We start from the raw sequence: 24,073 nt of genomic DNA, 5'->3' as shown, positions 1-24,073 counted from the left end.
TATGTAACCTGTAAATCATCAAATATGGTAGAGCATGCCCCGGTGGGAAATACCCTTTAGTTCCTGGGCGTATATACACCTCACATAGAAAATAATAATGATAATAATAAGTCACAAAAGTTTGGAATTTTTTTCACAATAAATTTGACTTTCTTTTGCATTAATTCAGTCTCTTTCTTTGATTTTGCAACCGACAGATGGTTGGTGTTCTGCAACCTTCGGGCTTATAACAATTGGGCGTGCAACAAATATTTTTAAACAGCCGCCTTCTTTGTTTCAGTGAATGGAATTTTGGCATGGTGCTTCCATTGATAGTCATTTGTGAATAACCGAGTGAATGAAATTCATGGGAAAGTAGTGCAACTAACTAACTAGTTTAGACTATCCGTATGAGTGACATATGTTTCCAAATTTCTTATATTATATATGGGATGGAATCCACCAAGATTAAGGTGTAGCTCGGCAACATCAAAGTAATACACTACCGGATTAAATTATTACAAATGTAACGCACTAGAGTTTCCCTCTGTATATTCACTAGCAATTTGTTCTTTCGTGGTACTCAAAGCGGTTTTTAATTTCACCAGCTCCATCCACATCGTTTAGGGTTCTCTTTTTTCTTAATACTGGTGTTTCTTTCCAGGAGGCGCTGAAAGAACCGATTCTAGGAACAACTCAGAAATCATCGAGTTTTACCGCCCGAAGAATTCAATGTTTTTGTGTATAAATAGTGAAATATATGTCTATGACGAGCATAACATCACATATGGTAGTGTGTGTGTGTGTTTGTGTGTGTGTACTCAGTCATATATGCAAGGTCTTGTTGAACAAAAAATTGATGTATTTGCCAATTTCATTTCACACTGTACCCAAACTGGGCAAATAATAAATCTCAAAAAATATTAAATACACGTAAATAATACATATAGCACTGAAACAAGGTAAATACATAAATCAAGAAAAATATCATATACATGTGTGATGACCCACAAGTATAGGGGATCTATCGTAGTCCTTTCGATAAGTAAGAGTGTCGAACCCAACGAGGAGCAGAAGGAAATGATAAGCGGTTTTTCAGTAAGGTATTCTCTGCAAGCACTGAAATTATCAGTAACAGATAGTTTTGTGATAAGTTAATTTGTAACGGGTAACAAGTAATGAAAGTAAATAAGGTGCAGCAAGATGTCCCAATCCTTTTTGTAGCAAAGGACAAGTCTGGACAAACTCTTATATGAAGGAAAACGCTCCCGAGGACACATGGGAATTATCGTCAAGCTAGTTTTCATCACGCTCATAGGATTCGCGTTCGTTACTTTGATAATTTGATATGTGGGTGGACCGGTGCTTGGGCGCTGCCCTTACTTGGACAAGCATCCCACTTCTGATTAACCCCTATTGCAAGCATCCTCAACTACAAAAGAAGTATTAAGGTAAACCTAACCATAGCATGAAACATATGGATCCAAATCAGCCCCTTACGAAGCAACGCATAAACTAGGGTTTAAGCTTCTGTCACTCTAGCAACCCATCATCTACTTATTACTTCCCAATGCCTTCCTCTAGGCCCAAACAATGGTGAAGTGTCATGTTGTCGACGTTCACATGACACCACTAGAGGAAAGACAGCATACATCTCATCAAAATATCAAACGAATACCAAATTTACATGACTACTAATAGCAAGACTTCTCCCATGTCTTCAGGAACAAACGTAACTACTCACAAAGCATATTCATGTTCATAATCAGAGGAGTATTAATATGCATAATGGATCTGAACATATGAACTTCCACCAAATAAACCAACTAGCATCAACTACAAGGAGTAATCAACACTACTAGCAACCTACAGGTACCAATCTGAGGTTTGGATACAAAGATTGGATACAAGAGATGAACTAGGGTTTGAGAGAAGATGGTGCTGGTGAAGATGTTGATGAAGATTGACCCCCTCCCGATGAGAGGATCGTTGGTGATGACGATGGTGATGATTTCCCCTTCCCGGAGGGAAGTTTCCCCGGCAGAACAGCTCTGCCGGAGCCCTAGATTGGTTCCGCTAAGGTTCCGACTCGTGGCGGCGGTGTTTCGTCCCGCAAGGTTGCTTATGATTTTTTCCAGGGTAGAAGACACCATATAGCCAAAGATGGGCACCGGAGGCCTGCCGGGGGGCCCACGAGGCAGGGGGCGCGCCCAGGGGGTAGGGCGCGCCCCCAGCCTCGTGGCCAGGGTGTGGGCCCCCTCTGGTATTTTCTTCGCTCAGTATTTTTTATAAATTCCAAAAATGACTTCCGTGAAGTTTCAGGACTTTTGGAGTTGTGCAGAATAAGTCTCCAATATTTTCTCCTTTTCCAGCTGCCGGCATTCTCCCTCTTCGTATAAACCTTGTAAAATAAGAGAGAATAGGCATAAGTATTGTAATTGTAACATAATGTGTAATAACAGCCCATAATGCAATAAATATCGATATAAAAGCATGATGCAAAATGGACGTATCAACTCCCCCAAGCTTAGACCTCGCTTGTCCTCAAGAGGAAGCCGATAACGATAAATATGTCCACATGTTTAGAGATAGAGGTGTCGATAAAATAAAATACGGACATGAAGGCATCATGATCATTCTTATAACAACAACATAAATGAATGTTGTCATATGATTTCTTAGGCTTAAGTAATAATATATTCACAATGTCAAGTATGAATCAGAAACTTCATTGAAAACCAACAACTATAATCTTAGTCATTGAAGCAATTGCAATTTATCATAACATCGGAGAGAGTCAATATAAGAGCTTTTCAGCAAGTCCACATACTCAACTATCATTTAGTCTTTCAAAATTGCTAACACTCACGCAATACTTATGATTATGGAGTTTTAATTGGACATAGAGAAAGATAGGGGCTTATAGTTTCGCCTCCCAACCTTTTACCTCAAGGGTAATGTCAACAATAATAGTTCATGCCAACTTACATCCAATTGGATATATATATCAGGATCTTTCCAACACAATGTGCTTGCCAAAGGATAAAATGTAAAACGGAAAGGTGAAGATCACCATGACTCTTGCATAAGGGTAAAAGATAAAAGTAAAAGATAGGCCCTTCGCAGAGGGAAGCAGAGGTTGTCATGCGCTTTTGGTTGGATGCACGAAATCTTAATGTAAAAGAACGTCACTTTATATTGCCACTTGTGATATGGACATTTATTATACAGTCCGTCGCTTTTATTTCTTCCACATCACAAGATCGTATAAAGCTTATTTTCTCCACACTAATAAATCATACATATTTAGAGAGGAATTTTTATTGCATGCACCGATGACAACTTACTTGAAGGATCTTACTCAATCCATAGGTAGGTATGGTGGACTCTCATGGCAAAACTGGGTTTAAGAGTATTTAGAAGCACAAGTAGTATCTCTACTTGGTGCAAAGAATTGGTGCAAAGAATTGGCTAGAAAGGCAAGCTCTACATGTTGGATGATCCATGACAATATACTTTATTTCGGATATAAGAAAACATAACCCATTACGTTGTCTTCCTTGTCCAACATCAACTCTTTAGCATGTCATATTTTAATGAGTGCTCACAATCATAAAAGATGTCCAAGATAATATATTTATATGTAGAACCTCTCTTTCCTTATTACTTCCTATTAATTGCAACGATGACTAAAGCTATGTTTGTCAACTTTCAACGACTTTTATGCATCATACTCTTTATATGTGAAGTCATTACTCTTCATAAAATCAATATGATCTCTTTATTTCTTTTTATTCTTTCCTTTTCTTTTATTCCCTGAAGATCAAAGCAAGCTAATCAAGCCCTTGACTCAACACTAATCTTTATTATAGCTCACGGACTCGATTACATAGAAAGATCATAAAGCAAAACTCAAAACTAGATCATACTAAACTTTATTCTGCTAGATCAAGATATTACCAAAAGGATCGAACTAAGAAAAACGGTAAAGATAGGAGTGTGATGGTGATACGATACCGGGGCAACTCCCCCAAGCTTGGCAGTTGCCAAGGGGAGTGCCCATACCCATGTGATTATATCTCTTTCCTCGGGGGTGGTGATGATGGAGTTGTTGATGATGTAAATTGTGCTTTCAGCTTCTTCATATTGTAATTGAGAAGAGCAATTTCCTCCTTTAAATCATCGACCTCCGATTCCAGCTTCAAGATCTTGTCACATAAATCTCCTTTGCTTTTCTGCCGAAAACGAGAAGGAATAGATCGGTTGTTAGACAGTTTAGCCCTCTTAGGGAGACTAGACTTCTTGAACTTCACGTGCATATCCCTAGGTTGAGGTAGAGGGAAATCCTCCTCCTCCGAACTTGAATCATTGATCCTCATCAAATGAGCATCCTCCTCCTCATCCATAGTTCGACCACACGGAGATAGATCCCCATAGGTTTTTGGGTCAGCAATGAGGTGTGAGACATAGCTCTCTCCGTCGGAATCCTGAGATGACATCTTGCTCCAAATCTGCTACAGAAACAGCTCGAAACAAAAACAGAGGATATTTGCGTGATACGGTGGTCAAAATCTTCGGGAGATTATATAATGAATTTTTACCGACCAAAAGAAGTATCGTGCAAGAAAATGGAGTCCGAGAGCACACGAGGTGCCCACGAGGCAGGGGGGCGCACCCAGGTGGGTAGGGCGCGCCCTCCACCCTCGTGGAAGCCTCGTGTCCTTCCCGGACTACTTCTTAATTTCCTATTTTCTTAAATATTCCAAAACGGAGAAAAATTGCCCTTAGAACTGTTTTGGAGTCGGTTTACTTACCGTACCACATACCTATTCCTTTTTGGAGTCTGAAACATTCTGGAAAGTGTCCCTTATGTACTCCTCCGGGGTTACGGTTTCAATAACATTAGTTTCAACATTTATAGGATTACCTGAGATATAGTGTTTGATTCTTTGACCGTTCACCACCTTCGGATTTGTGCCTTCGAAGTTGTTGATTTTTATGGCACCGGAACGATAGACCTCCTCGATAATGTAAGGACCTTCCCATTTAGAGAGGAGTTTTCCTGCAAAAAATCTTAAGCGAGAGTTGTATAGCAAAACATAATCACCTACATTAAACTCACGCTTTTGTATCCTTTTGTCATGCCATCTTTGAACTTTTTCCTTAAACAATTTGGCATTCTCATAGGCTTGGGTTCTCCATTCATCAAGTGAGCTAATGTCAAATAGCCTCTTCTCACCGGCAAGTTTGAAATTATAATTGAGTTCTTTAATAGCCCAATATGCCTTATGTTCTAGTTCGAGAGGTAAGTGACATGCTTTTCCATAAACCATCTTATACGGAGACATACCCATAGGATTTTTATATGCAGTTCTATAGGCCCATAATGCATCGTCAAGTTTCTTGGACCAATTCTTTCTAGATCTATTAACAGTCTTTTGCAAAATTAATTTGAGCTCTCTATTACTCAATTCTACTTGGCCACTAGATTGTGGGTGATAGGGAGATGCAATTCTATGATTAACATCATACTTAGCAAGCATTTTACGGAAAGCACCATGAATAAAATGTGAACCACCATCAGTCATTAGATATCTAGGGACTCCAAACCTTGGAAAAATAACTTCTTTAAGCATCTTGATAGAGGTGTTATGATCAGTAGTACTAGTTGGAATAGCTTCTACCCACTTAGTAATGTAATCAACAGCAACTAAAATATGTGTATACCCATTAGAGGTAGGAAACGGTCCCATATAATCAAAGCCCCAAACATCAATGGTTCAATAACAAGTGAATAATTCATAGGAATTTCTTGACATCTACTAATATTACCAATTCTTTTACATTCATCACAAGACAAGACAAACATACGGGCATCCTTGAAGAGAGTAGGCCAATAAAAACCGGATTGCAATACCTTATGTGCAGTTCTATCTCCAGCGTGGTGTCCTCCATAAGCCTCGGAGTGACACTTGCGTAGGATCTGTTCCTGTTCATGCTCAGGTACACAACGTCTAATAACACTATCTACTCCTTCTTTATAAAGATGTGGGTCATCCCAAAAGTAATGTCTCAAATCATAGAAAAACTTTTTCTTTTGCTAGTATGTGAAACTAGGTGGTATAAATTTAGCAAAAATGTAATTAGCATAATCAGCATTCCATGGAGCAGTACGAGAAGCATTTATAAAAGCTAATTGTTCATCAGGAAAGCTATCATCAATAGGTAGTGCGTCATCAAGAACATTCTCTAACCTAGACAAGTTGTCTGCAACGGGGTTCTCAGCTCCCCTTCTATCAATAATATGCAAATCAAATTCTTCTAGTAGGAGAACCCATCTAATTAGTCTAGGTTTAGGATCTTTCTTTTCCATAAGATATTTAATAGCAGCATGATCAGTGTGAATAGTTACTTTAGAATCAACAATATAAGGTCTAAACTTATCACAAGGAAATACAACTGCTAAAAATTCTTTTTCAGTAGTAGCATAATTTCTCTGGGCACTATCTAGAGTTTTACTAGCATATTGGATAACATTTAGCTTCTTATCAACTCTATGTCCTAGAACAGCACCTACAGCATAATCGCTAGCATCACACATAATTTCGAAGGGTAAATTCCAATCAGGTGGCTAAACGATAGGTGCAGAAATCAAAGCTTTCTTAAGTATTTCAAATGCTTCTACACAATCATCATCAAAGACAAAAGGTATATCTTTTTGTAATAGATTAGTCAGAGGCCGAGAAATTTTTGAGAAGTCCTTAATGAACCTCCTATAAAAACCGGCATGACCAAGAAAACTTCTTATACCTTTGATGTCCTTAGGACATGGCATCTTTTCAATAGCATCAACTTTAGCTTTATCAACTTCAATACCTCTTTCAGAAAATTTATGCCCCAAGACAATTCCTTCATTAACCATAAAGTGGCACTTCTCCCAATTCAAGACAAGATTAGTTTCTTCACATCTCTACAAAACTCGATCAAGGTTGCTCAAGCAATCATCAAAAGAGGATCCATAAACGGAGAAATCATCCATGAAAACCTCGCAAATCTTTTCACAAAAGTCAGAGAATATAGCCATCATGCATCTTTGAAAGGTAGCAGGTGCATTACATAAACCAAAAGGCATACGTCTATAAGAAAAAGTACTGAAAGGGCAAGTAAAAGTGGTCTTTTCTTGATCCTCAGCTAACACAGGTATTTGAGAGAAACCAGAGTAACCATCTAGAAAGCAAAAATGTGTATGTTTGGATAATCTTTCTAGCATTTGATCAATAAAAGGCAAAGGGTAATGATCTTTTTTTGTAGATTTATTTAATTTGCGGAAATTAATTACCATCCTATAACCTGTAACAATTCTTTGCGGGATCAATTCATCTTTATCATTAGGAACGACAGTAATACCTCCCTTCTTAGGGACACAATGGACAGGACTTACCCACTGACTATCAGCAATGAGATAAATTATACCTGCCTCAAGGAGCTTTAATATTTCTTTTCTTACCACTTCTTTCATCTTAGGATTTAGCCATCGTTGGTGATCAATAACTGGTTTGGCGTCTTTCTCCAAATTTATTTTGTGTTGATATAGAGTGGGACTAATGCCCTTAAGATCATCAAGAGTATATCCAATAGCAGCACGGTGCTTCTTCAGAGTTTTCAATAATTTCTCTTCCTCCTTCTCTGAAAGGTTAGCACTAATAATAACATGATATATCTTCTTTTCATCAAGATAAGCATATTTAAGAGTATCAGGTAATGGTTTATGCTCAAACACGGGATCACCCTTGGGAGGAGGAGGATCCCCTAGGATTTCAACAGGAAAGTTGTGTTTCAGAATAGGACCCTGTTTAAAGAATACTTCATTTATTTCCCTTATTTCATTCATGAACATATCATTTTCATGGTCAAGCAAATATTGTTCTAAAGGATCATTAGGAGGCACGACAATAGAAGCAAGACTAATAATTTCATCCTTACTAGGCAATTTCTCATCACGAGGTTGTCTATGAAATTTAGCAAAATTAAACTCATGAGACATATCACCCAAACCAATAGTAACAACATCCTTTTCGCAGTCTATCCTAGCATTAATAGTGTTCAAGAAGGGTCTACCAAATATAATGGGACAAAAGCTATCTTGTGGGGAACCAAGAACAAGAAAATCAGCAGGATATTTAACCTTCCCACACAAGACTTCAACATCTCTAAAAATCCCAATCGGTGATATAGTATCTCTATTGGCAAGCTTAATTGTAACATCAATACCTTCTAACTCAGCGGGCGCAATATCATGCATAATTTCTTCGTATAAAGAATGAGGTATTGCACTGGCACTAGCACCCATATCACATAAGCCATGATAACAATGATCTCCTATTTTAACCGAAATAACAGGCATACCCACAACAGGTCTATGTTTATCCTTAGCACCAGGTTTAGCAATTCTAGCAGCTTCATCACAGAAGTAAATAACATGCCCATCAATATTATCAGCCAAGAGATCTTTAACCATAGCAATATTAGGTTCAACTTTAATTTGTTCAGGGGGTTTGGGTGTCCTAATATTACTTTTGTTGACTATAGTTGAAGCTTTAGCATGATCCTTTATTCTAACAGGGAAAGGTGGTTTCTCAACATAAGCAGTAGGAACAATAGGATCATTATAAGTGATACTCTTTTCTTCAACTTTAATAGGTGCAACTACTTTTACTTCAGTGGGAGGATTATATTTAAACCACTTATCCTTAGGGATATCAACATGAGTAGCAAATGATTCACAGAAAGAAGCTACTATCTCAGAGTCAATTCCATATTTAGTGCTAAATTCACGGAAAGCATCGGTATTCATAAAAGATTTAACACAATCAAAATTAGGTGTTATACCTAAATCCTTACCTTCGCCGAGATCCCAATCTTCAGAGTTGCGTTTAATTCTTTACAACAAATCCCATTTGAATTCAATAGTCTTCATCATAAAAGAGCCAGTACAAGAAGTATCGAGCATGGAGCGATTATTGAGAGAAAGCCGAGCATAAAATTTTTGAATAATCATTTCTCTTGAGAGCTCATGATTGGGGCATGAATATAACATTGAGTTAAGCCTCCCCCAAGCTTGAGCGATGCTTTCTCCTTCACGAGGCCAAAAATTATATATATAATTACGATCACGATGAACAAGATGCATAGGATAAAACTTCTGATGAAATTCCAATTTCAATCGCTTGTAGTTCCATGATCCCATGTCATCACATAGCCTATACCATGTCAATGCCTCTCCCTTGAAAGATAAAGGGAAGACCTTCTTCTTGATAACAACCTCGGGCATACCTGCAAGCCTAAATAATCCACAGACTTCATCCACATAGATTAGGTGTAAATCAGGATGCAATGTTCCATCTCCTGTAAAAGAATTAGCTAGCAGTTTCTCTACCATACCCGAAGGAATTTCAAAATAAACATTTTCAGTAGGTTCAGTAGGTTGAGGGGTAGCTAATTGTGGTTCCGGACGAGGTGAAGATACCCCGAACAAACCCCTCAAAGGATTGTTTTCCATAGTAACAAGTGACAGTAAATTTCAGCACACTATATAAATTTTTCCTTACCAAATTCCACCTACCAAAGGTGCTTCACTCCCCGGCAACGGCACCAGAAAAGAGTCTTGATGAACCACAAGTATAGGGGATCTATCGTAGTCCTTTCGATAAGTAAGAGTGTCGAACCCAACGAGGAGCAGAAGGAAATGATAAGTGGTTTTTCAGTAAGGTATTCTCTGCAAGCACTGAAATTATCGGTAACAGATAGTTTTGTGATAAGGTAATTTGTAACGGGTAACAAGTAATGAAAGTAAATAAGGTGCAGCAAGATGGCCCAATCCTTTTTGTAGCAAAGGACAAGCCTGGACAAACTCTTATATGAAGGAAAACGCTCCAGAGGACACATGGGAATTATCGTCAAGCTAGTTTTCATCACGCTCATATGATCCGTGTTCGTTACTTTGATAATTTGATATGTGGGTGGACCGGTGCTTGGGCGCTGCCCTTACTTGGACAAGCATCCCACTTATGATTAACCCCTATTGCAAGCATCCGCAACTACAAAAGAAGTATTAAGGTAAACCTAAGCATAGCATGAAACATATGGATCCAAATCAGCCCCTTACGAAGCAACGCATAAACTAGGGTTTAAGCTTCTGTCACTCTAGCAACCCATCATCTACTTATTACTTCCCAATGCCTTCCTCTAGGCCCAAACAATGGTGAAGTGTCATGTTGTCGACGTTCACATGACACCACTAGAGGAAAGACAACATACATCTCATCAAAATATTGGACGAATACCAAATTTACATGACTACTAATAGCAAGACTTCTCCCATGTCCTCAGGAACAAACATAACTACTCACAAAGCATATTCATGTTCATAATCAGAGAGTATTAATATGCATAATGGATCTGAACATATGATCTTCCACCAAATAAACCAACTAGCATCAACTACAAGGAATAATCAACACTACTAGCAACCTACAGGTACCAATCTGAGGTTTGGATACAAAGATTGGATACAAGAGATGAACTAGGGTTTGAGAGAAGGTGGTGCTGGTGAAGATGTAGATGAAGATTGACCCCCTCCCAATGAGAGGATCGTTGGTGATGACGATGGTGATGATTTCCCCTTCCCGGAGGGAAGTTTCCCCGACAGAACAGTGATACGTCTCCAACGTATCTATATTTATGAAGTATTCATGCTATTATATTATCCATCTTGGATGTTTAATATGCATTTATATGCTATTTTATATGATTTTTGGGACTAACCTATTAACCTAGAGCCCAGTGCCAGTTTCTATTTTCTCCTTGTTTTTGAGTTTTGCAGAAAAGGAATACCAAACGGAGTCCAATTGATGTGCCAATTTTGATGATTTTTTACGGACCAAAAGAAGACCACGGAGCATCGGAGTTGGGCCAGAAGAGTCCCGAGCTGCCCACGAGGGTGGGGGGCGCGCCCACCCCCTGGGCGCGTGGGCCTGCCTCGTGGACTGCTCGAACACCTCCTTGACGTGAGACCGACGCCAAAAATTCCTATAAATACAGAAACCTCAGAAAATTAACCTAGATCGGAAGTTCCGCCGCCGCAAGCCTCTGTAGCCACGAGAAATCAATATAGGCCCTCTCTGGCACCCTGCCGGAGGGGGCCATCATCACCGGAGGCCATGGAGGAGGAAGCACAAGGGGAGAACCTCTCCTCCTCTCTTCCGGTGGCGCCGGAGTGCCATCGGGAGGGGAATCATCGCCACGGTGATCGTCTTCATCAACATCACCATCATCACCACCATCCTCATCTCTTTTACGCGGTCCACTCTCCCGCACCCCGCTGTAATCCCTACTTGAACATGGTGCTTTATGCCACATATTATGATCCAATGATGTGTTGCCATCCTATGATGTTTTGAGTAGATATCCTTTGTCTTTGGGTTGATTGATGATCTAGATTGGTACGAGTTGGATGTTTTATTTTGGTGCTGTCCTATGGTGCCCTCCGTGTCGCGCAAGCGTGAGGGATTCCCGCTGTAGGGTGTTGCAATACGTTCATGATTCACTTATAGTGGGTTGCTTGAGTGACAGAAGCATAAACCCGAGTAAGGGGATTGTTGCGTATGGGATAAAGGGGACTTGATGGTTTCATGCTATGGTTGGGTTTTACCTTAATGATCTTTAGTAGTTGCGGATGCTTGCTAGAGTTCCAATCATAAGTGCATATGATCCAAGTAGAGAAAGTATGTTAGCTTATGCCTCTCCCTCATATGAAATTGCAATGACGACTATCGGTCTTGTTAACAATTGCCTAGGACAATTCCGCACACCGATCCACCATTATTCCACACTCGCTATTTATAATATTTAGTAATATATTCTAACTTCATGATAACAGCACCTACTTTTATATTTTAGCTCTCCGATATCACAAGGTTATCCACTTCATACCCACAACGTAGTTTTATTTCTCGTTTCTAGTTGGAAGCAAACGTTCGGTGCATGTAGAGTCGTATCAGTGGCAGATAGGGCTTGAGAGAATATTGATCTTACCTTTAGCTCCTTGTGGGTTCGACACTCCATACTTATCACTTCCACCTTTGGAGATTGCTACGATGATTCCTTGCACTTGGGGATTATCAAGCTCTTTTCTGGCGCCGTTGCCGGGGAGCAATAGCGTGGGGTTGATATTCTCGTGTGTGCTTGTTTGCTTTCTTCACTAAGTAGATTTTGTTTTTACTTTTTGTTTCTGTTTAGTTGTGGGTGAAACATACAAAAAATTTAAAAGAATGAAAATACAATTTTTTTACTTGCCTCTCATGCCTAAAAAGTTTTTCAAAAAGAGAAGTGATTGGAAAGTTATGCATTGAAGAAGTGAGGGTCGACCTTGATCACTTGTGTTCATGCTCACCGAAACAATGTAGAATTTTTCATGGAAGTTTCTCTGTAAATAATTATCCCCTTGTATATATTCATTGTATATAAAAATAATGTGCCAAGCTTTGGTTTTAGGATGATTAGATTGCTTGTTTACTATGTGCAGAACAAAAACAGAAACTTTGGCTATAGTGCGTGATTTTACATTTTTTACTGGAGAGTCAAATGGGTCTGAAACGTTTTTCACATTACTTCTGTACGATTTTTTTAAATTGTCAAATTTATTTCATAATTTTAGGAGTTACAGAAGTTTACCAAACTTCCAGATTACTACAGACTGTTCTGTTTTTAACAGATTCTGTTTTGCGTGTGTTGTTTGCTTATTTCGATGAATCTATGGCTAGTATCGGGGGGTATGAACCATAGAGAAGTTGGAATACAGTAAGTTCAACACCAATATAAAAAAAGAATGAGTTCATTACAGTACCTAAAGGTAGTGATTTGCTTTATTACACTAACGGATCTCACAAAGTTTTTGTGGATGAAGTGTTCGAAGAACGAGGAGTTATCAATATGAGAAGAATAAAGAGAGACAAGAGTTCAAGCTTGGGGATGCCCAAGGCACCCCAAGTAAATATTTCAAAGGATACTCAAGCATCTAAGCTTGGGGATGCCCCGGTTGGCATCCCATCTTTCTTCTTCAACAAATATCGGTATACCTCGGTTTTTTGTTTTGTTCACATGGTGTGTGTCCTTTGTGTTTTTGTTTTTCCTTTAAGAACCATGCTAGCATGAGATAGCCCTGCATTGATTTATAGAATACTTCATGTGCTTCACTTATATCTTTTAAGTATGATCTTGTAGAATTGCTCTTTGTGCTTCACTTAAATCTTTTGAGTATGGTTTTATAGAATGCTTTGTGTGCTTCACTTATATATTTTGAGCTTGGATATTGGTTAGTCTATATTAATTGTAGAATGCTCCATGAACTTCACTTATATATTTTGGAGTATGAATAATACTATCATCTAAAGCGGGTTTGGAAGAGTGTCAACTTTAGGAACTAGTGATCCCGCTATTCCGAATGAGAAGAATTTTGCTTATGTGGAGAGTAGAGAAATTTCTATGCTTGTAGATCCTAAAAAGAATGCTTTATGTGATGGTTATATTGTTGAATTCATTCATGATTCTACTGAAAATTATTATGAGGGAGGAATATATGCTTGTAGGAGTTGCAATAATATCAAGTTTCCTCTCTATGTGCTTAAAGTTTTGAAGTTATACTTGTTTTTCCTTCCTATGCTAGTTGATTCTTGTTCCTATAAATTATGTGTTCACAAAATCCCTAGGCATAGGAAGTTGGTTAGATTCAAATGTGCTAGTCATATTCTTCATGATGCTCTCTTTATGTTTCAATTCTTATCTTTTATATGAGCATCATTGAAATCATCATGCCTAGCTAAAAGGCATTAAAGAAAAGCGCTTGTTGGGAGACAACCCAATATTTGCCCTTACTGTTTTTGTGTGTTTAAATGATTAAGCTACTGTATTAATCATGTTTTATAGCTTTTGTTTCAATAAAGTGCCAAGTAAGACCTTTGGGAAGACTTGGGAGAAAGTCAATGTGATCTTGCTGTAAAAAACAGAAACTTTGCGCTCACGAGATTAGCTGTCATTTTTTACAGAAGAGTGCTTTTGAGTTGATTATTTTTGCAGAAGATTAATAGACAAATTCCTCAAGTCCACCAATTTATTTCATAATTTCTGGAGTAGCAGAAGTATGGTTTATGTTCAGATCATTACAGACTGTTCTGTTTCTGACAGATTCTGTTTTCATTGCATAGTTTGCTTGTTTTCTAGTTTCTATGACTTATATTTCTCAATATAAATTGTAGAAATGATATGGTACAGTAGGCATTGTGTGAGAACAATTATGAAACTTGTCCTTAACAGTACCAAAGTGAATGGTTTACTCTTTATCATACTAACCTATCTCACGAAGATTGGTTAAGTTTTGTGTGATTGAAGTTTTCAAGCTTTGGGTGAGATATAGATATGAGGAGAATAAGGTGTGGAAAGACCCTAAGCTTGGGGATCAAGGCACCCCAAGGTAATATTCAAGGAAGACTCAAGTACCTAAGCTTGGGGATGCCCCGGAAGGCATCCCCTCTTTCGTCTTCAAAACTATCGGTATACCTTACTCGGAGCTATATTTTTATTCGTCACATGATATGTGTTTTGCTTGGAGCGTATTTTCAGTTTTACTTGCTGTTTGAATAAAATCATTGGATCTGAAATATTGAATGAAAAAGAATCCTCCCATGGCTAGTTAATTATTTGACTACTCAGTGTTCTTCACTCATATCTTTTGGAGTAGTTTGTCATTTGCTCATGTGCTTCACGTACATCCTATGAGTAATTGGTAGAATGAGTTGATGCCATAAATCTGAATTTATATATGTTTCATATGCTTATAACATGGGGAGTAATGACTTCACAGACAATAATTATAGGTAGTAAACTTATTGAAAGTTAGCAAACGTAGAATTGGTCACTTGAAAAAATCATGAAAGAATATTGAAGGAAGAGGGATTTCACATATAAATATACTATCTTGGACATCTTTTGTAATTGTGAGCACTCATTAAAATATGACATGCAAAAAGGTTGATGTTGGACAATTAAGACAACGTAATGGGTTATGTTTTCTTATATCTGAAATAAAGTATATTGTCATGGATCGCCCAACACGTTGAGCTTGCCTTTCCCCCTCATGCTAGCCAAATTCTTTGCACTAAGTAGAGATACTACTTGTGCTTCGAAATACCCTTAAACCCGGTTTTGCCAAAAGAGTCCACCATACCTACCTATGGATTGAGAAAGATCCTTCAAGTAAGTTGTCATCGGTGCAAGCAATAAAAATTGCTCTCTAAATATGTATGATTGATTAGTGTGGAGGAAATAAGCTTTATACGATCTTGTGATGTGGAAGAAATAAAAGCGACGGACTGCATAATAAAGGTCCATATCACAAGTGGCAATATAAAGTGACGTTCTTTCGCATTAAGATTTTGTGCATCCAACCCTGAAAGCGCATGGCAACCTCTGCTTCCCTCTGCGAAGGGCCTATCTTCTACTTTTATCTCTTACCCTTATGCAAGAGTCATGGTGATTTTCACCTTTCCTTTTTTACATTTTATCCTTTGGCAAGCACATTGTGTTGGAAAGATTCTGATATATATATCCAATTGGATGTAAGGCATCATGAACTATTATTGTTGACATTACCCTTGAGGTAAAAGGTTGGGAGGCGAATCTATAAGCCCCTATCTTTCTCTGTGTCTGATTAAAACTTTGAACCCATAAATATCGCGTGAGTGTTAGCAATTGTGAAAGACTAAATGATAGTTGAGTATGTGGAGTTTGCTAAATCAAAGCTCTGACATAGACTCTTCCTGAAAATAAGATGAATTGTAATTGTTTGATGACTGATAACACGGTTTGTTAGTTTTCAAGAAAGTTTATGATCCATACTTTAACATGTGAATAGCTTGTTACTTTATCATGAGAAGTTTTATGAGATGAGCTACTGTTATGACATATAATGATGCTAGAAAAGGTGACTGAAATTATAATTGATCAAACTTGTGCACCTGCTAGCATTCACACTTCATAAATTATTTCTTTTATCATTTACCTACTCGAGGACGAGCAGGAATTAAGCTTGGGGATCCTGATACGTCTCCAACGTATCTATAATTTATGAAGTATTCATGCTATTATGTTATCCATCTTAGATGTCTTATATGCATTTATATGCTATTTTATATGATTTTTGGGACTAACCTATTAACCTAGAGCCCAATGCCAGTTTCTGTTTTCTCCTTGTTTTTGAGTTTTGAAGAAAAGGAATACCAAACGGAGTCCAATTGATGTGCCAATTTTTGATGATTTTTTATGGACCAAAAGAAGATCACAGAGCATCGGAGTTGGGCCAGAAGAGTTCCGAGCTGCCCACGAGGGTGGGGGGCGCGCCCACCCCTGGGCGCGTGGGCCTGCCTCGTGGATAGCTCGGACACCTCCTTGACGTGAGACCGACGCCAAAAATTCCTATAAATACAGAAGCCTCGGAAAATTAACCTAGATCGGAAGTTCCGCCGCCGCAAGCCTCTGTAGCCACGAGAAATCAATCTAGGCCCTCTCTGGCACCCTGCCGGAGGGGGCCATCATCACCGGAGGCCATGGAGGAGGAAGCACAAGGGGGAGAACTTCTCCTCTTCTCTTCCGGTGGCGTCGGAGTGCCATCGGGAGGGGAATCATCGCCACAGTGATCGTCTTCATCAACATCACCATCATCACCACCATCCTCATCTCTTTTACGCGGTCCACTCTCCCGCACCCCGCTGTAATCCCTACTTGAACATGGTGCTTTATGCCACATATTATGATCCAATGATGTGTTGCCATCCTATGATGTTTTGAGTAGATATCCTTTGTCTTTGGGTTGATTGATGATCTAGATTGGTACGAGTTGTATGTTTTATTTTGGTGCTGTCCTATGGTGCCCTCCGTGTCGCGCAAGCGTGAGGGATTCCCGCTGTAGGGTGTTGCAATACGTTCATGATTCACTTATAGTGGGTTGCTTGAGTGATAGAAGCATAAACCCGAGTAAGGGGATTGTTGCGTATGGGATAAAGGGGACTTGATGCTTTAATGCTATGGTTGGGTTTTACCGTAATGATCTTTAGTAGTTGCGGATGCTTGCTAGAGTTCCAATCATAAGTGCATATGATCCAAGTAGAGAAAGTATGTTAGCTTATGCCTCTCCCTCATATGGAATTGCAATGACAACTATCGGTCTTGTTAACAATTGCCTAGGACAATTCCGCACACCGATCCACCATTATTCCACACTCGCTATTTATAATATTTGGTAATATATTCTAACTTCATGATAACAGCACCTACTTTTATATTTTAGCTCTCCGATATCATACAAGGTTATCCACTTCATACCCACAACGTAGTTTTATTTCTCGTTTCTAGTTGGAAGCACACGTTCGGTGCACGTAGAGTCGTATCAGTGGCAGATAGGGCTTGAGAGAATATTGATCTTACCTTTAGCACCTTGTGGGTTCGACACTCCATACTTATCACTTCCACCTTTGGAAATTGCTACGATGATTCCTTGCACTTGGGGATTATCAAACAGCTCCGCCGGAGCCCTAGATTGGTTCCGCCAAGGTTCCGCCTTGTGGCGGTGGTGTTTCGTCCCGCAAGGTTGCTTATGATTTTTTCCAGGGTAGAAGACACCATATAGCCAAAGATGGGCACCGGAGGCCTGCCAGGGGGCCCACGAGGCAGGGGCGCGCCCCCAGGGGGGTAGGGCGCTCCCCCCACCCTCGTGGCCAGGGTGTGGGCCCCCTCTGGTATTTTCTTCGCTTAGTATTTTTTTATAAATTCCAAAAATGACTTCCGTGAAGTTTCAGGACTTTTGGAGTTGTGCAGAATAGGTCTCTAATATTTGCTCATTTTCCAGCCCAGAATTCCAGCTGCCGGCAATCTCCCTCTTCGTATAAACCTTGTAAAATAAGAGAGAATAGGCATAAGTATTGTAACATAAAGTGTAATAACAACCCATAATGCAATAAATATCGATATAAAAGCATGATGCAAAATGGACGTATCAATGTGAATCGTAAATATAGCACCGAGACAGGACAAATACATAAAGTTGTGAAAATATCAAATACAAGCGAGTGGTGGCTTATTTTAATTAGCAGCAACTCCACCACCAAGAGAACAACTGATGTCTACTACATAACCTTCTTCTTGTAGACGTTGTTGGGCCTCCAAGTGTAGAGGTTTGTAGGACAGTAGCAAATTTCCCTCAAGTGGATGACTTAAGGTTTATCAATCCGTGGGAGGCGTATGATGAAGATGGTCTCTCTCAAACAACCCTGCAACCAAATAACAAAGAGTTTCTTGTGTCCCCAACACACCTAATATAATGGTAAATTGTATAGGTGCACTAGTTCGGCGAAGAGATGGTGATACAAGTGCAATGTGGATGGTAGATATAGGTTTTTGTAATATGAAAATATAAAAACAGCAAGGTAACAAGTGATAAAAGTGAGCCCAAACGGTATTGCAATGCTAGGAAACAAGGCCTAAGGTTCATACTTTCACTAGTGCACGTACTCTCAAAAATAATAACATAATTGGATCTTATAACTATCCCTCAACATGCAACAAAGAGTCACTCCAAAGTCACTAATAGTGGAGAACAAACGAAGAGATTATTGTAGGGTACGAAACCACCTCAAAGTTATCCTTTCTGATCGATCTATTCAAGAGTTCGTAGTAAAATAACACGAAGCTATTCTTTCCGTTCGATCTATCATAGAGTTCATACTAGAATAACACCTTAAGACACAAATCAACCGAAACCCTAATGTCACCTAGATACTCCAATGTCACCTCAAGTATCCGTGGGTATGATTATACGATATGCATCACACAATCTCAGATTCATCTATTCAAACCAACACAAAGAACTTCAAAGAGTGCCCCAAAGTTTCTACCGGAGAGCCAAGACGAAAACGTGTGCCAACCCCTATGCATAAGTTCACGGAACTCGCAAGTTGATCACCAAAACATACATCAAGTGGATCACGTGATATCCCATTGTCACTACAGATAAGCACATGCAAGACATACATCAAGTGTTCTCAAATCATTAAAGACTCAACCCGATAAGATAACTTCAAAGGGAAAACTCAATCCATTACAAGAGAGGAGAGGGGGAGAAACATCATAAGATCCAACTATAATAGCAAAGCTCGCGATACATCAAGATCGTACCACCTCAAGAACACGAGAGAGAGAGATCAAACACATAGCTACATTCTGGAACCGAGGGATTACTTCTATTAACATTTGTTATCTACAATTTTTGTTTGAAACAATCATTTAAATAGTAATTGATCATTGAGACTTATAACATACAACAATGCATATTTGTTACCATGTGTCAAAAATGTTCTACTCTTTTGAATAAATTCTTTGTCATATAACTTGCATATACGTATGGTTACCAAATATGTTACACTAAAATTGTATTATCCTATTATATATTATAGAACTGGTCGATTCCTATACTCACAATATACATATGTCAATGAAAGGATAAGATAGTACAAAAAATCTGACAATACTCACTAATATCTTCATTTGTGTATTTACTAATTGAGTCTTGCCGAGCCACATCAACCACGTTAAGTTTCTTGTAAAGAAACAAACAAAGCAAAAGATATAGGATGGACAGAGTTACTATCTTTAGGACAATAGCTGTCCAACAGACTGAACTGGTACAGATATGAAACTGGACAGTTTATGGAGGAGGAGCGAGTACCTGCGGTGAGTATTAAATTGTCAACCACATCATTGACATCAAAATACATGCATGATTTCAGCACCGGACAAAACATGGCTGATGTTACTATGTTTCTCCGGCAACAGGGTTTCAATTTTAGCAACTGTCACGTACAAAGTATTGCTTGTCTGTTGCAGTCTTGTTCGTCCTAATAAATTGAACTTCAGCACTGGCCAGTACACGGTGGTGTACACGTTGCAGTGCATCATCATCGTCCGTAACTCCACTATGCAGGGCCAGCACATACAACTCACGTTTCCTACCCAAGCAAGCCACGACAGCCAGCTAGGTTCTCTCACAGTTACCCTATGTTGTTGCACCCCGAGTCTCAAAGGTTGGGATACCCCGGCCGTGACACCACAATGACGCAAGCAGGCTAGATCTCAGAGGACAATAAGGCATAAAAGTAAACAACTGAATTTTACCTCATTGCAAAATAGGTCAAAATATTAAGAAGACAAATTCAACATTCAAATTTGATACTTGAGCCAAATGTGTAGAAAATTTGAACAAATAAGTTGTTAAATGTACCTTTTAGAATATCAGATCGAATGCATGGGAGTCAATGCTATATGAATTAAAAGGCTATTTATGGTACTCCTCGGATCACCCATGATGGACTCTTTTTCGTAGGTATATAATATAACTATCTCCAAACATGGCATGTGTGCATAATCATAAGTAAAAAAACTAAAAATACACTAATAAGAAAAACCTTAAGGGTAGAAGATGTTTTATGTTGGACAGTTGGAGTGTCATGTTTCTCGATGGTGTTCTCCAAATCCAGCCCCACACTGTATGCAGAATACAGACGTTGAGGGCTGTAATGTATCATAGCAAAACAGTGGAAAAAACATAAGTTGATGCTTGAGTAACTACTACTTGCAAATATAAGGACACTGAATCAATACCTATGGTACAGTCGAGTCTATGACCATGATCCCCAACTAACAACAAAGCCTAGAGAAAGCCTAAAAATACTACAACAGGGATACAACCAAGTACAATATAAATCGTAGTATCCTACTATTATAGCAAACCCTGGATAGCATGCCATATTTTAAAGTTCAGACTGCAGCTCAATCTGTGACATATTGCAGCAAAGAGATACCAAGTTAGCTGCATGCAAACATGGGAAGAGGGAAGACCATGAGACGTAAATTCATTTGATAACAAATATATAAAATATGAAAGTTGGCAATACAGAGTTACCGTATCAGTATTAGCAGAGTTACAATTAGACTGGTTTTCAGAAGAAGAAAACACTAACGAACACAGGGCCATAGGTACTTCAAAGCTACAAAAATTTCAACATAAGATAATTGAAACAGAGTCAATATCACTCGTGAGCTTGTTCGACATTGCCCTCCAAACGCTAGGTGATGCTACGATCAAACACGCCAAGAATCCCCAGCCATGATAGGTAGCGACACGACATTGCTAAGTATTACAATTATAAAAGAAGCATTTCAAGCAGTGACACTGCATATAAATAACTAATAGTGCAATAACGGATGGACACTCGGATTCAGAACGCCATATAACAGGTTAGCCATGTTTTACGGCCATGAACCACTCCATATCTAGGTGTGGTTCTGCTGAATCCTGCATCGTAAAACAAAAATATAATTTTGAGGAACGCACCATTCCATTGAAAATTGCACATCATGCAAGGATATTTAATCTGAACCAAAACCGACACAATAGAAAGAAAAGTTAACATCACGTACCTGCTAGTTTCTCTTGCTTTACCTTGCAATTCGATGTGGTAAACTACTTTTGGAGTCAGTTTCTTTGTAGATCATTTTGATATTCGCCTCACATAGTAGGTAGCTCCTAAATCTGATCTGGTAGATCCAGAAAAAAAATCCTAAAAACCATGACATCATAATATATGTGAAATCAAATCAGCACACAGTTGAGTTTATTTGTGAGTAGAATTAGCACTTGCTGCATGGTATAAGGAGGGAGAGAAAGACATGAAGATGACAAAACCCTCTCTAGTTAATTAGGATAATCCATGTAATACAACAGTTTGGTTTACTTGAGAAACGAAGCACCAATCATTGATCATGCCTGTTGGGATAAAAGCAACAGTAACAGTTACCACTTGCTACAAAATACAAAGAGAAACATAAACACATTAAGATGATGAAACTTGGCGTTCTAATTTTCCATGCTTCTGCAATAGAACAGATAGCTTGTCGTGTGGGTATCAATTCTGAAATTTTATCGGAACATACATTTATCATATTAACTATATGAATGCACCAACTGATAAGCAAACCCATAAATTCGATCACCTCTAAATCAAGAGATGATGTTTATTCTATATGCGCAACTATCAAAAGCCTCACATAGAGGGAAACTCCCAGGATTTAGGCCAGAAACCAAACTTCACAATTCCTTGAACACATAGAGCAACTCCCAGGATTTAGGTGAGAAACCAAACTTCACAATTCCTTGACAAATAGAGAGCAACTCCCAGGATTTAGAAGGGGGTGGGAAGAATTGGGAGAAAGCTGCATGGTATTTATGCTGACCCCTTTGCGCTCAGAGGATAGCTGGTGATCAGCACGTCCTAATTGAAGTCGGTGGCAAGTTCTAGGTCATGCCGCTTGGGAGGAACATGTATGGTGGACGTCTAGTCGCGATGAACTTTTTCTTGTGATGATTACCTTTATCCTGGCCGTCCCCTTCCATCTATGATGGCATCAATGATTACTCTCATTCTCAATGCGCTCCTGCAGGAACCTAGCATGTAGCAAATCCAGCGAGATGCGCACACACGCGCGCCTCCGTGAGAACATGGGAGAGAAGATAGGAGGTATGATGCACTTCCTGTGGCGGCAGCAACATGAGCTCAGAGCTTTTTGTACAAATCTGAGAGGATGGCAATGACCTGACATCGAGAGAGAAAGAAGAGAGAGTATGTAGACAATAGGAATTGTGGAGATGGGAGTAGAGATCAGAAGAAAAACACACCTCAAGGATAGCAGCGGAGAGTCCGAACAGAAGCGTCGTGCAGAGGAGACCAGCGGTCGCCTAGCTTGAGAGCGCCATGGAAGGGTCGTGTACGAAAGGGAGGAGAAAAGCACCCGCTAGATCTAGGATGGAGGTCTGTTTTATTGGTTGAAGAAACCATGTTTCTCACGTTAGGGATTGCAACAGCCAAGAAAAAAAAGGAGCGTGCACCATCAAATCTTTTTTTAGCAGCGTGCAATATCTAATCTTTTACGTTGTGTTGGCCAACAATTTTTCTGAGATGGGAGTTTGGATCGTGACTACTTAGGGTTCTGTTTTTAGAACCGGTATACGACTCTTTTTTAAGCGATTGCAATTTTTTTGCCGAATTAAGAAAAAAAAAGTTGAGGATTAGATAGATGGGTTGATCTACACCGTAATAACTCGGTCCCACCAGATTAACGGTCCTAATTACTGATTAACGTGGTAATTTCATGGGAGTCGCTAATTAGTATAGGTATAGATAGATAGATAGATAGATAGATTGGAGACGTATCAAGAACGCATACATCTACGCTTCCTCATATCTGCGTGTACATAGCTTAATGCAAGATCTTCATGGCATAGCTCACACATCATACCAAGTGATCTTGAACACTCCAATCTCCTCCTTGAGCCCCAGCGCCTTCCACACGGCCGGTAACGCGTCTACATCATTGTATGGGCACAATGACTCGAAGTTGTGCTCAGCGTCGCAGCCGTACACTGAGTCGCACTCGTCGACGACCTTGGCCAGCACGGCACGCCCGTTCCCATTGATGCGGATCATCTTGTTGAACCTGCACTTGCCGTCCAGGCGCAACCACCCTATGGACAGCGCCACCACCAGCTCGATGTCCTTGTGGAAGCGGTTATCGCAGAACGATTTGCCGCCGCCGGCTCCACCTCGTGCGAAGCTGTTCAGATTTAGGATCGCCGGCGTGTCAGCCGACACCAGGGGCGAGCACCTGAATTGCGGGTAGCGGAGACCGTCTTTACAGCAGACCGAGCCGTGATCCCTGTTGCAGCCACCGGATTTTCCATGTAGGAAGCCATTGATGTGGCACCTGCCGCGAAGATGTTTGGTCTCTGTAGTAACGTTCGCGCTGCTGCCCGCGGACACGGAGACACCATGGACGCGAAGCTGTGACAGGAGCATCACGAGAGCAAACATAGCTAATAGCTTCTTCAAGTTAGCCATGTCTGTGAGGTACTCACGTTGCTTGCAAATCTGCAATT

The 24,073-nt window shown here is 39.6% G+C and overlaps 1 protein-coding gene across 1 annotated transcript; it reads right to left on the bottom strand.

Annotated features, from left to right (window-relative positions):
- Positions 1 to 461: 461 nt before the first annotated feature.
- LOC141022168 (putative ripening-related protein 4) lies at positions 462 to 24,035 on the bottom strand. The gene is made up of 2 exons (XM_073498309.1): positions 23,500 to 24,035; positions 462 to 649 (listed from the first exon to the last, which is right to left on the bottom strand). The coding sequence occupies exons 1-2, from the start codon at positions 24,033 to 24,035 to the stop codon at positions 538 to 540; spliced, it is 648 nt and encodes a 215-aa protein (XP_073354410.1). The 3' UTR covers positions 462 to 537.
- Between the last annotated feature and the right edge of the window lie 38 nt (positions 24,036 to 24,073).

The sequence above is a fragment of the Aegilops tauschii genome, chromosome 5 (assembly GCF_002575655.3).
Source record: "Aegilops tauschii subsp. strangulata cultivar AL8/78 chromosome 5, Aet v6.0, whole genome shotgun sequence".
NCBI classification, from domain to species: Eukaryota; Viridiplantae; Streptophyta; class Magnoliopsida; order Poales; family Poaceae; genus Aegilops; species Aegilops tauschii.
The sequence above is the reverse complement of the archived record's forward strand: the minus strand, read 5'-3'. Positions and strand labels throughout refer to the sequence as shown.